Below are 14123 nucleotides of genomic sequence, written 5' to 3' on the forward strand. Positions count from 1 at the left end.
GGTGTAGAAATATCGAAATCGAAATTGTGAAAATTTATTTATTATGAAGGATAAATTATTATGAGTCGGTATTAAAGCTGATGATGGTAGAAATGATTTCTTTTTTTGCAATACAATACAAATTTTATTTTCAAGATTTTCTTTTTTTTTATTATGAAAAACCAATTTTCATTCAACTAAAAAATTTAAAAAATTAAATTTCATTTCTTTTTTTCAATTATATTTTCTTTTTAATGATATGAATAAATTTTTAAAATCATACACGACTGTAATTGCAATTTATCCAATAATACTATTTACAAAAAAAAATTAATTTTCATCATTCTTGTGGAATGTTACAGTTTTTCTTACTTTTTTTTTTTTAGTAAATTCTAAATTTAATAGAAAAAAAATTAGGATAATTTTTCAACATTTTTCTTGAGTACATTTAGTTCATGAATAATTTCTTTGGGTAAATCATTTCCAACTTGTTCATCAAGATAATTTGTAAGATCATTAGCTTCTTTTTTCCAAAAATCACCAGGTAATCGAAATAATTCATTGAGATCAATATCACTCTCAACAAGTCCATCAAGTTTAATTGATCCTTTTTTTGGTAGTAAACCAATTGCCGAATCAACAGCAATATCTTCATTATCAATTCTTCTGATAATCCAATCAAGTACTCTTGAATTTTCACCAAAACCAGGCCATAAAAATTTATTATCTTGACTTTTTCTAAACCAATTGACGTGAAATATTTTTGGTAATTTTGCATTTTCAACTTTTGACATATTTAACCAGTGTTGAAGATAATGTCCAAAATTATAACCGAAAAATGGACGCATTGCAAATGGATCATTCATCACAACTTTTGACTAAAAAATAAAAAATAAATACATTATTTCAACAACACAAAATAATTTAAATAAAACAAAATACATACCTTGTGTTCAGCAGCAGCAGTTGCTTCAGATCTCATTGTTGCACCAATAAATACACCATGTTGCCAATTTCTAGCTTGATAAACAAGTGGTACACCCTCTGGTCTACGACCACCAAATAATATTGCATCAATTGGTACACCATCTGGACTTTCCCAATTATCATCAATAATTGGACATTGATTTGCTGGTGTACAAAATCTTGAATTTGGATGTGCTGCTGGTTTTTTATCACTATACTTCCATGGTTTACCATGCCAATCAATAATATCAAGATTTTTATCAATATCATTTTCCATTCCTTCCCAAAATACACCACCATCACTTGTTTTAGCAACATTTGTAAATATTGTATTTTTAAATATTGTATTCATTGCATTTGAGTTGGTTGAGCTTGATGTACCAGGTGCAACACCAAAAAATCCATTCTCCGGATTAATTGCACGTAATAAACCATTTTTATCAAATTTCATCCATGCAATATCATCACCAACACATTCAATTTTATAACCAGGTAAACTTGGTTTCATCATAGCTAAATTTGTTTTTCCACATGCACTTGGAAATGCTGCTGCAATATAACGTTTTTTTCCTTTTGGATTTGTTATTCCAAGTATCTAAATTACAAAAATATCAAGTGTTATAAATTATCATTTTAATATATTAATATAATTATGCATTCTTACCAACATGTGTTCAGCAAGCCATCCTTCTTTTTTAGCAATTGTCGATCCAATTCTAAGTGCAAAACATTTTTTTCCAAGTAATGAATTACCACCATAGCCACTTCCATATGATACTATTTCATTTTTAGATGGTTTATGAAGTATTATTGTACGTTCTGGATCACATGGCCATGATGATTTAATTTCAATATTTGTATTATTATCTGGTGCACCAACTGAGTGTAAACATTTTACAAAATCATTATTTCCAAGTATATCAAGTATACGTGAACCCATACGTGTCATAATTCTCATTGAACAAACAACATATGCTGAGTCAGTTATTTCAATACCAATTTTGGATAATGGTGAACCAATTGGACCCATACTAAATGGTATTACATACATTGTTCGACCTATTATTAACAATTCAATATTACAAAGTTATTTTTATTATTTAATTTGATTTTTATAACAATGATTAATGAATTAATTTACCTTTCATACAACCAGGAAATCTTTCATTAATTGCTTTGTCCATGTTACTTGGACTAATCCAATTACCAAGTGTACCTTTAATACCATTACGTGGTGTTGGTATTGTTTCATTCATTGTTTCAGTACAAATAAATGTTTTACTTTCAACTCTTGCAACATCAGCTGGATTTGTTCTTGCCAACCAACAATTTTTATATTTTATCAATGGTTCAACTGTACCATTTTTTTCTAATAATTTTAACATTATTTCATTTTCTTCATCACTACCATCACAAAAATAAACAGCATCTGGCTTACAAAGACGTACACAATCTTCAACATAATCACGTATTTTTGGTGCAAGTGGTATTGTTAATTTATTTATAATTGGTACTCCATATATTTTGTCATTTATTTTATCCATTGAATTTACTGTTTTTACTGTTTGTTTTTCCATCAAGCATGTTGCTCTAAAATTAAATTATTATTATTATTATTGATTGTTTTAAAATTGATTAAAACTTTTATAAGACTTGTTGGCAATGAACGAGAATAACTGGCTTCTCATTTAATTTCTAATAGTGAAAGTTTTGCACTTACAAATAAATTCAAATAAAAATAAAAAACACTTGCTATAATAAATCAAGTAAAAGTATATATAATTTAAAAAAAAAAAAAAAATACTCACTGTGTATAAAAATTATCAGAACAATAAGGCATATTGTAAATTTTTTTAGTATTATCAGTAATACGTAATGAAAAAATTGAATAATTAGCTGATATTCTTAATACTCCAGAAGAACATTTGACTTTGTTGTTAAATTTTTTAGAAATACTTGAAAATTGTCTGGTAACTTTTGAATGAATATTATTAGTACACCTGTTAGCACAGATAGTCGATGATTGTCTGGCAATGATCCATCCAATTGTTGGCATCTTGGCACACAAAACTCCCCTTTTTATATGTCTAATGAAACCAAAAAGGCCAGAGTCCGAGGGTCGTTGGGGCTATTTCGTTTGATTTAATTCCTTTTTTTATTTTTTTCTTTCCTCCACTTTGATACAGATTTAAATCGTGCCCCCAGATTTATAAACTTTTCATTGGTCAATTTAACTTCCGGTGATATCAAGTGGGATAATAAATAAAAATAAAAATTTTCTAGGTATTTAATACAGTCTACGATGAGTGTATTTGGCTGATGAAACAACTCGACAAATTTTACTAAACTCTTGATCACCTTGGATCTTATGTTTTTTTCTATTTTTAATATCCTTTCTTTTGCTTTTTTAATTGACTTTTACTTTACTCTATAAATAATTTTCCTTGTTAAATAAATTTAAAGCTTTAATCAGTCAAAATTTACTTTTATTTATTTTTTTTCAACGTTGTCCCCACAGTAGAATCAGTCAATAAATGTGCTGACATTGCAATAAACATCTTGGTTTTATATGAAACCCGTTAAAGACTCTTCTTTCCCTCTTTGTTCATTACATTTAAATTCTCTATTTTTACAAATACATTTAAACTTGAGATTGGGCTTTCGCATGTCACATTGACGTACTTATTGCTTCCCCTGCTTAATTATTTTTTTTTTAAATAATCAATTTGACATTAAAATTATTTTTTCATACATGTATTTGTTTATTTTCAGTTATTTATATCTTTAAAAAATGAACGTAATTATTATCTTTTAATTATTATTTTTATTACGCGGTTATTTATTATTTTGTTTTGTATTTAACAAGATTTTAATGATGACGCTTTTATTTGACAAACATAAAGTAACAGGTGGTGATAAAAATTTTATCAGATTTATCAAGTTTGTATTGGTGATTTGCGAGATTTTTTGCATGTATTTGATTTTTTTTTTTCATTATAATTGGCTGCTGGTGTTGTCGACAGTGATTCATTATCGAAACTGAATAAAATTGTTTAATTTTTCTGTCATTTCAATGTTAATTTTGTTTTTATTGATGATGAAAAATTGAGTGGGGCAAAGTACTTGATGGAAAAATTATAGCTGGATACAATCGATGGACTTGAACGCATTATTTCACATTCAATGTTATTTGTTTATGTTTTAGTTTATTTACTTTTTTTTTTTCTTTATTATTTTATTATTTGTTTTGATTTCATGTAGACTATATGGAGAGTCTCATCCAGGGTCCATGATCTTTCGAACTGGACTCATCATTGCTCCATTAAATTTACTCATCATTTTTGTTGATCAATAATTTTTTTTTTCTGTTTTTATCAGGAAACGATGAGCTTTTTTTTTTACTCCAAAAATATTGGTTTTATTGAGAACATAATATTCATCTTTAACTGTAAATAAATATTATAAATTATTAGTATTTTTAGTTGAATAATAAATAGGTAAAATTAATTATCAAATAGAAAATAATTGAAATTGTTTTAATGACATTTCGAGGTCAATTTTAAATTATTTTATCTTAGTATAAAAGAGTGTTGATGAATGAATTTCATTAATTTGATAAAATAAAATAAATAAATAAAAATTAGAGTCCATAGTACAGTTTGTGTCTAGAGTCTGAACCTGATAATTCAACTTATTTTATTTGAAATTGATAACATGTAAAATAATTGAGACAGGAGGCTCGCTCTTTTATCATTTCTTTTTTTTTTTTTTCTTTTCTCAATGTCATATTGACATGTGTGTATGCATAATAATCATTGTCATTAAAATTATAAAATTGAATTTGATTAATTTTATCATTTCAATTATTTTGTGGTTTTGCTTAAATCAAATTAATATTTATCTGATAAATTTATGATATAATTTTTTAATTCAGGTCAATTATACTCAACAAATTATCTAATATATTTTTTTATTTTATATAATGAATAACAAACTCGGTAAACAACACTTTGTTTACGACAAAAATTCTATTTTAATTTCGAAATGATAAACCATTTTTTTTTTCCTTTTTTAAAACGACAATTAAATTAAAATTTTCTTTTGACTAAAAATAATTTTTTTTTCTCAAACTTTATACTTTTTAAATCGATTTTTCGTACAAATTATTAATTTATTTATAATTACTCATTAAAAAAAAAAATTATATAAAATTATTGCATGATAAGAGGTCATTTTAATTAACAGATAAGAAAACTGTTTGATATTAGATATAAAAAAAAAGAATTTTTCTCATACGAATTATAAAAGATAAATAATAAACTTTTAATGATTATTAAAAATTACAATTTAAACATCATTGTTTAATTAATTATCGATTACAGATAAAAAATAAATATCAAAAAGTTTTTAGTTAATTAATGTTAAATATTTAAATTAATAATTTAATAATTAAATATTTGAATTAATAATTAGTTTATTAATAATTCAGTTGAGTGATATTACCTAATGTTTTTATTAATTTTCTCATATACCTATAATAATAATTAAATATTAAAACGAGATATTGAACCAGTTTAATTTACTTGTCTACTTTCATGTATGCATAATTAATTAATAATAATTTTTTAAATTAAATTTAATAAATGTAGGTGAGCAAATACTTTATGTACATTTTTAAAAATTATTAATAATAATTATTATTTTATATTAATAATTAAAAATGAGTCAATTAAGGTCACTTGTGATAATTACAAATTTCGCAATATGAAAATAAATATCACACACTGCAGGGGATTTATTTTTGATATAAATTATTGTTATCTATTTTATATTTTATCCCCAGCAGAGATATATTATTATTTTTTTTTATCAAGTATAAAAAGGAGTTAACAAATAACTTACCAATATTATTGTAAAATTATTTAACAATAAATTAATGCTTATATTCAAATGTTTCTTGTGAAGTTTGTTTTAATGATTGTTTGTCATTATTTATGTATTTTTCCTCGCTAGATATTTTTTTCTTGCTTCATTATTTTATATGCAACATAAACATCTTGAGATTATTTGTTATCTCTTGGTCGAGCCCCTATTATAAACATAAAATACGTCATAAAATTGCTCAATGCAAATATCAAACTTGAATTTACTTGATAACATTTATTAATTGTTGATTAAATTTTTAATATTATATTAACAGTTTATTGTTCAAGTATAAATTAATTAATAATTATAAAAAAAATTAATTACCCAAATGATGATGAAAAAATTACTGGAGTGATAATTATCCATTATTATTTAATTGTTTATTTGTTTTATTAATTGTTTTTATTATTTGCTTGCAGATTCAAGACAGTATCAAAACAACAAATGTCAACCTGTCAAATGCAGTCAAATGTCAACACAGGTTGTAATGGCTGTGTCAGCTGTTGTGTTGTTTCATAACCTTCATCAAAAATGATCATCAATATGACATAAAAAATATTGTCACTCATGGAAAAAAAGTCAATTGGCAAAATGGTATTTATTTATTAATTTTTTGTTAATTAATTTTAATTAAAATTAAACTAATTAAAAATTTATTTACTAGTTTAGTTTTATCCTAGAGACATTATCTTCTTTACCGATATTTTTCTGTTTATCAACAGTAGAAAATTATAATTCATATTTTTGCCACCAGTTCACACTGTGCTTTGTTTTGATTGGTTTTTATTTTTTCAAGTAACAGCCAATGATCGTCGACGCCTGGAGAAAGGTGAAAAGCCGTTGAGTTGGTCTGACCAAACTCAGTTTTAGCTCCGAAAAAAATTCAATAATTAATTAATAAAACAATTTTTAATTATTGAATGTATGACAATTGGATAGAAAAACCAACGGGCTACTAAAAGGTATAAAAATTTTTATTAACACTTAAATATTTTAACGACAATCAACTGATGAAAAAATACGTGCTCTTTTTTTTCAATTTTCATGACAAAAATAATGGTTATAAATATTTTTATTAAATTAATCATTGCTTGTCAATTATATTCGTTAATTATTTATTATATTTAATCATGTTAATTGCCTGTAATTATTTAAATATCATTGTACAAAGAAATTTTTATAATTTACCTAATCTTTTTTTTTTTTTTTCGTGTGCAATTGTTTTTAGGACGACAATCAAAATGGCCGCCGTTTTTTTCTTTTTTGTGCAAATTATTCAAGCCAAAAGTTATAAATTAATTAGCTGTTAATTATTAATTAATGTTATCCTAAAGTTGATTTTTTATTTTGTCTACAGCTGGTGATGAACCACTACGTATGATCGGCCGTGTTCACAATCTTGTTGGTAGACTAGAATTCTATAAACCTGATAAATGTCATAAACATTGAAAGGCCGAAAAGGAAAAATAAATTTGTGACGTTCTTTTTTAATTAATTAATTGTTTAACATATTAATAATTAAATAAAAAAAGTGACCAAGTGCAGGGATACATAAGAAAGACTCCAGGAACAAAATACTGGTGAGTTTTTAAATTTTTATATATTTTTTTTTGATAAAATAACAAAGTTGACATGGCGTTGACAAGCAATATTATTAACAACAATATACATGATAAAGTAACAATTAAAATACACAATAAATCAACAAAGCAATAGCAATAATAATTATTGGTAATTTTAAATATTATTAGTACAATTAATTATTATTGTTTATAAATATTTTGAGAAATATATTTTTGGTTAGTTTTGAACATTCCACAAGTGGTTGTGTGTTGATGATCGTGACGTGATCTATCAAACCCATCAAACGCCCACTTGAACAAAACAATAATAATTTTAACAATTTAAAGCTATTAATATTATTATTTTATTTGTTTTTTTATTTATTTATTTTTTTTTAATTAATAAACAAAAGAGTAGATATTGCAAATATTTTTTGGCTCCAATTTTGAGCTTGTTGGATCTTGTTGTAGATGGCATGTCATATAGCAATATTTAGCAATAAAAAAATTTATTAGAGCTTGTATTTAATATATTTAAAATGACAAATATATATTTTTATTATTTTTAATATATAATTTTGTCTTATATGAAAGTCTCAACAAAGTTGGCAATTGGGATTTTTACTAAGTTAGAGATTTTCTTTTAATTTAAATTGATTTAGATGTGTAAAAATTTCTATTAATATTTTAATTTTTTTTTATTTCTTTTGGCAAAGTGTTTTCATCAATTTCACACAAGATTTAGGTATTTCTTTTCTGTGGTTATTGAAAATTGGTATAGGTTTTAGACGAGAAAATAGTAAAATAAAAATAAAGTGGTTATTTGTCACTTTGGTGTTTTACTATCCTTAATTTTCAACTTTTTATGTCCAAGCCAATATGTTGAGATTGTAAATTTATAACTTTCGTTAGTTTTCAAATAATATATGACTTGTAATTTTTTTTTTTCAACACACAAAAGTTAGCTTAACAATATTTTTTAAAAAACTGACTTGTTTAAAATTTTGAATATATTTTATAAGACTTTTTTTTTTAATTTTTCTTTTACTTTTAAAAAAATCATTTTTTTTATACCTTAGTTTTATTTATCTCTTACTTTATCGCAACGACTATAAACTTGGACGATAATTTATGCTGAAAATGACGAGCCCAAGGTGTTAAACTTAAAATAACAATTTTTTTTTTTTTTTCATTCATATATTTATTTTTTAAATTCTTTTCGTTTAATAATCTTTAGAGTTGGAAATAAATTAATAGTCATAAAAAGCAAAGATAAAGAAAATAATAATTTTAAAATTAAAAACATAAAATTAAATGTTTCTAACGTTGAAATAGATAAACAATTTTTCTATTTATTATTCTAATATTTATCTAAAATTTTAGAATTAAATATTTGAAAATTATTTAATTCCCCCTGACTTTTTGTCGTGGGAGATTCGCTATTTTTTTTTTTGGATGTCATATTTCCCTGACACTTGTAAAATTTAAAAAAATTATTACTCCAATATTTAAACAACAATTATTCTTCGAGTTACAATTTAATGATAATTTTTTTTTAACATCTTTAAATAATGAAAAATAATATAGATGGGTTCGGTAGGTTTTTTTGTATGTGTGTATATATTATTCATCAACATCAGCGAAATAAAAAAGTAGAAAAAAAAAAAAAAGGGTGCCGTCCGAATTACGTATGCCGCGGGTTATTATGCTTACTATAAATGTTTAATGTGTTTGCCTTCCTTCGCCAACCATCGCGACTTTATGTTTTACTAAGTAAATTACTATTTTTCTAATTTTTTTTTATTCCATACATATATATAAATATATTGTCTACATTTTACCTATACATTCTCACAATTTTTTTATATATATTTTTTTTTGTTCATCTCTTTATTGTTAATGTTGGCACAATCGATTCGCAGTTTTTTTTTCGACCCCGTATGAACCTCACACCCCTTTCTTTCTTCATTAAAAAAAAACTTTCTAATACTCATGTATATTCAAGACATACATACTTGTCTTTATTAATTATTTATTCATTTTTTTTTATTTTTACATTTAAAAGTTTTTGTATATTTCATTTATTTATCGCTGGCAAATGGCAATGGAAAATGGTAAAATATAAAAATTATTTTCTTCAATTTAATCAAGTTATTATTTTATTTATTGTTATTAATTTATCAACTTGAGGAATTTTATTATTTAAATGTTTATTAAATGTCATTAACAATGAAATGTTGTATCGATTATCACGGATGTTTATTAAAGGTAAAATTACAATGTGAAATAATAATCGATTGTTTGATACGTTTAAAAAAAATTTTTTTCTTACACAATAATTTTTGTTTATTTTGTTGATTATATTTTTTTCTTTTTTTTTATTTCATTTTATTTATGAATTTATTGTTTTTTTTTAAATTTTATATTTAATATCAGGCACGATTTACAATGCCAAGAACTCTTGGCGTCTTATCGTCGTATGTTTACTAGCACCATTCTCGCTTTTTCTGTGTATTTTATATATCGATCCTTTTACAGCACAACTTTTAACATTATTTATCATTTTTTTTTTTTTATATTATTTTCGCTATTTTTTTATTTTTTTTAACACTAACTAAAAAACTCATTACCCCACGATATATATTTTTTCCTTATTTATATTCTCAATTTAAACGTCTAAATTGGAGCAATTTTTTTTAACACAAAAATATAAATAATAAAAAATTTTCTAATAAATTTTTTCCCTAATTTAAGTTTAAAATAAAAATAACTAAAAGAAATACAAATTGTTACTTTTAGCCAGGAAATTTTAATTAAATAATTTTGCTAAATTTTATTATATTTTTTATACCCAAATTTTATTTATTAAATTTCAATAATTTTTTTTCTCAAATAAATATTTGCTGGTATTTTTATTGATCATTTAAATTATATATTTATAATATAACATTATTTCCGCAAACTCAAATGAACCCGGTAGCAAATATGCTGTAGACAAAAAAAATAAATAAATAAAAAAAACCCTTAAATATTTAACACAATATTACCTCTTTTTTTTTCCTTAAAAAAATAAAAAGAAAAAAATTAAATTACAAAATTTCAACACTTGTAAAATTGTGACAATTTAATTTATATGAGAATTGACAATAATTAGCTTGTATATTTAATGTTCATAGTGTGCAAAATCACTCTAGTATATTTTCCTCTAATTTTCCTCTTGCTCTTTTAGTTGATGATCGAAACAACACCCCCCAGGTGCAAAATCCCAGCTCATTTGAATATCCCCTATTTTACCAATTTTCTCGCGTACCATTCTCTTTATCCCTTTTGAATATAGCCTTCAACCTCTCTCTTTTTCTCTCTCTCTCTTTCACTCTATTTATCTATCTACCTCTCTCAATACACCCCTTGTCATATCGACAATCGTCAGCATGTCACCAAATGTGTCCTATCGTTGTCCAAGTATTATTGGCTTCATTGCTATTGGCTAAATTTCATACAACGTTTGTTATTTGTTTATAAAATTCAGTGCAATCAGTGCTATATTATATATTAATATTTATATATACGTTAGTTCATTTTACATACAACCCGACAAATTTTCACCAATTGATACATACAATTTAATCATTTATTATTTTTCATTTATAAATACCAATTTATACATTTTTAAATTAAAAATTTTATTATTTTTTTTATCGAGATAATTATTTTTTTTTTTTACAAAAGATATTGGTATTTAGGTCAAAAAATTTTATAAATGATTTTTTCTTTCAACATGAATGAATGTATTTCTGGGTTAAAACATGTTTATTTTCACGTGTGGTTTAAAGGGGTGTACCTTGAGGGCTTATTTGTCCCCAAAGTTCATTGGTTTACAAGCGATTAGACTTTTTGGTAGGGAGTTAACAAAACTAACCATCCGATAAATTTAAAATACCACTATAAACCTCATTGACAAAAAAATATCAAGTCAAATATATGTATTTATTAACCACCGGAAAAATTATAATTAATTATATTTATTTTAATTTACAAATATTTTATTTAATTGGGTAATTATTTGTTTTTATTAATTTAAAGATATATTTATTTTTTGAGATCATTATTTTTGCATGTTTGTTCAACCATTGCAATTGAGTTCAAGTGAGGATACATGACATGCATCAGTACACCCCGCAAAACCTTAAGTTAAAAAAAAAAAAAAAAAAAACATTAATAATGACAAATAAAGTTGTCAAAGAGATAATTTATTTCAATTTTTTACAACCGATTAGTCACCTTCTATTTTTCTTTTAATTTTTTCATTATTTTTTTTTTTTAAACGTTGACCCAATTATCATGTAAACTGTGTAAATGTTTTTGGATATTGTCGTTTAAAAAAAAAGAAAAAAAATACGTTTCACTGGATTTTCCTGGTGAAAGAGTTTTTATTATGCCTGATTAAATTTTGCAAGAGGGGTCCGTTTGCTTCATTTTTAATTTAACCTATATTGTTGTTTAAAAAGAAGAAAAAAAAATTAATAATAACGGAAAAACCTCAACACATGTGTGGATTCTCTAAATTTAATAAAAAAAAAAATTAAATATAGATAAATTTTTTATTGAATGAATTATTTAATATGATTTATCATGTTCATTTATTTCAACAACTTGAAAATGACAGATGCAAAGTGATGAGTACACTTTTCACTACGAACCCTTCGTTGAATTATTATGATTTTTTTTTTAAATTTTTTTAATATGTATTTTACGAGTTTATTAGATTGTGATGGATATTGTAATCACGTTCTTAACTCAGTAACAGACCTCCCTTTTCTAGCCTCAATTCAATTGTTCAAGTATTTTGTCATGATGGGTGGTTAAAAAGAAATAATGTTTCCAACTGTGAACAATTTTACAAACCTATTAACAGTTGTAATAAAAAATAACAAAAAAATATCTTTTATAAAATTCAACTTTGACTATTACTATTATATAATATATTTATTTTTAAAAATATAATAAAATATTTTAAATATAAAAATCGTGATAAGCGTGATACATCAAAAGTTGAATATATTTATGCACGATTTAACTCAATCGTGACTCTTCTTCTTACTAAAAAAAAAAAAAAAATAATAATTTATAATAAAAGAAAAACCTATTTAGCAAAAAATAGCAATAATTTTATTATTTTTAAATTAAAAATTAACGAGATGATAAAAAAAAAATGAAAAACAAAATTATAATTAAACTTCCCTAAAATAACGAGAAAATTAGACATTCAATATTTGCATTAAAAATTGTTGAAAAAAAATAAAAAAAGAAAATTAATTGACTTAACATGGTTAAATAACGTATAGTCGATAGTTTTTTTTTTTATTTTTTTAAATTTTATTGATAATTGATGTTGTAAATTGCAGGTGAGATTTCTCTGTACACCGATGACGAGATTCTCTTGTCAATCAAAATTTCATTTCCGATATTATGTATCAACGAATGTTGGCGATTGAATGACTATATATATACGTAGATATTTCGAAACATACATGACCAACCCTCGACGAAACAATATACATGTACTCTTCGTGTACCAGTATACAGAACACGACTCTCTAATCCATTACGTGCCAATTATCTCACCACGTGGTACCAAATTATAATTCCCCTCTTTTTATATTATTTATTATTTTCTCAAATTTAAAAAGTTTTTATTTTTTTATTTTTTGTTGCTCTTCTTCTATCACTCTATTTTGTCTCGCTTTTCTATTTTTATTTTTCGTTGACCATTTTGCCTTAATCAACCCTCACTTGCAATCTAAAATACAATCCATACAATTCACTATTTTATCTGTTTATTTATATTCAATGTATTAAACATCACGCTCTCATTTCTGTTTATGAAATTTATTCGTTCATCTGGCATACAGTGATGCATTACATTTGTAGACTATTTTAATGTTTATGTTTTGTATGTCCATGATATCACAATCGAACTTGTACAATATATTTTCATCAACGAAAATCTAATATTCTCGCACTAACATGCTTATTTTTGTTTACAAAAATATGTGCATTATACTTTTTTTTTTGTTTTTGGTTTTATTCTATTTTAAACAACAGAAATGTTTTTTTCAAATAAATAATGTACATCATTTTAAAAATGTCATATAAATTATTTAATTTTTTAATTAGTATTTTTCTATTAAATATTGAGATTTTATCCTTCAGATAAAATACTGATTGAATTGTAGAATTTTTTTTTTGCTTATGAAAAAATAATATATGACATTTTTTAAATTTAATTAAATTATTTTTAAACATGATATTTTAGTTTTTCGTTTTATTTTTAAATTAAATGACATTTTTTTTGATAAATTATTAGCAAATAATTATTGAATTTTCCCTAATTATATTTTCAAGCTAAATTATTGAATATATTTAATAATTTTGCTTGAGATAAAAATAAAATTTCTATAAATTATGTTTTTTAAAATATTAAAATTCTCAAGTTATTCCCATGCTCAATATGAATTACGCATTATACAAAAAAAAAAAAAAACCGTTAATGTTAAGCAGTATGATCGAGAAAAAAAAAAAATAGAAAAAAATTATAATAAATATCCATGCCCATCGGATAATATGAAAAATGTTTAAATGATTGTTTATATCTCAAGACCAATGATTTTAAAAATAATACTCTCTAAC

General features: G+C 23.7%; 2 protein-coding genes across 2 annotated transcripts in view; one reads left to right on the top strand and one right to left on the bottom strand.

Moving 5' to 3' along the window:
* The window catches only part of LOC122856769 (protein bric-a-brac 1-like), a 212064-nt gene that overhangs the window by 59837 nt on the left and 138104 nt on the right, over positions 1–14123 (top strand). The window contains exons 4-6 of the mRNA XM_044158591.1: positions 6291–6465; positions 6668–6833; positions 7229–7451. The gene's annotated coding sequence lies outside the window, so the exon portion shown is untranslated. The remainder of the gene's footprint in view (positions 1–6290; positions 6466–6667; positions 6834–7228; positions 7452–14123) is intronic.
* On the bottom strand, positions 2–3661 carry LOC122856766 (phosphoenolpyruvate carboxykinase [GTP]-like). Its single transcript, XM_044158578.1, has 5 exons — positions 2754–3661; positions 2087–2535; positions 1610–2004; positions 926–1540; positions 2–857 (listed from the first exon to the last, which is right to left on the bottom strand). The coding sequence occupies exons 1-5, from the start codon at positions 2999–3001 to the stop codon at positions 393–395; spliced, it is 2172 nt and encodes a 723-aa protein (XP_044014513.1). The 5' UTR covers positions 3002–3661; the 3' UTR covers positions 2–392.

The sequence above is a fragment of the Aphidius gifuensis genome, linkage group LG5, assembly GCF_014905175.1.
Source record: "Aphidius gifuensis isolate YNYX2018 linkage group LG5, ASM1490517v1, whole genome shotgun sequence".
Classification (NCBI taxonomy): Eukaryota; Metazoa; Arthropoda; class Insecta; order Hymenoptera; family Braconidae; genus Aphidius; species Aphidius gifuensis.

Coding starts and splice junctions, on each gene's coding strand:
- LOC122856766 (XM_044158578.1), bottom strand. CDS start 3,001: ATGCCAACAATTGGATGGATCATTGCCAGACAATCATCGACTATCTGT. Junction 2,536..2,753: donor TCTGATAATTTTTATACACA/GTGAGTATTTTT, acceptor ATTTAATTTTAG/AGCAACATGCTTGATGGAAA. Junction 858..925: donor CTGCTGCTGCTGAACACAAG/GTATGTATTTTG, acceptor TTTATTTTTTAG/TCAAAAGTTGTGATGAATGA.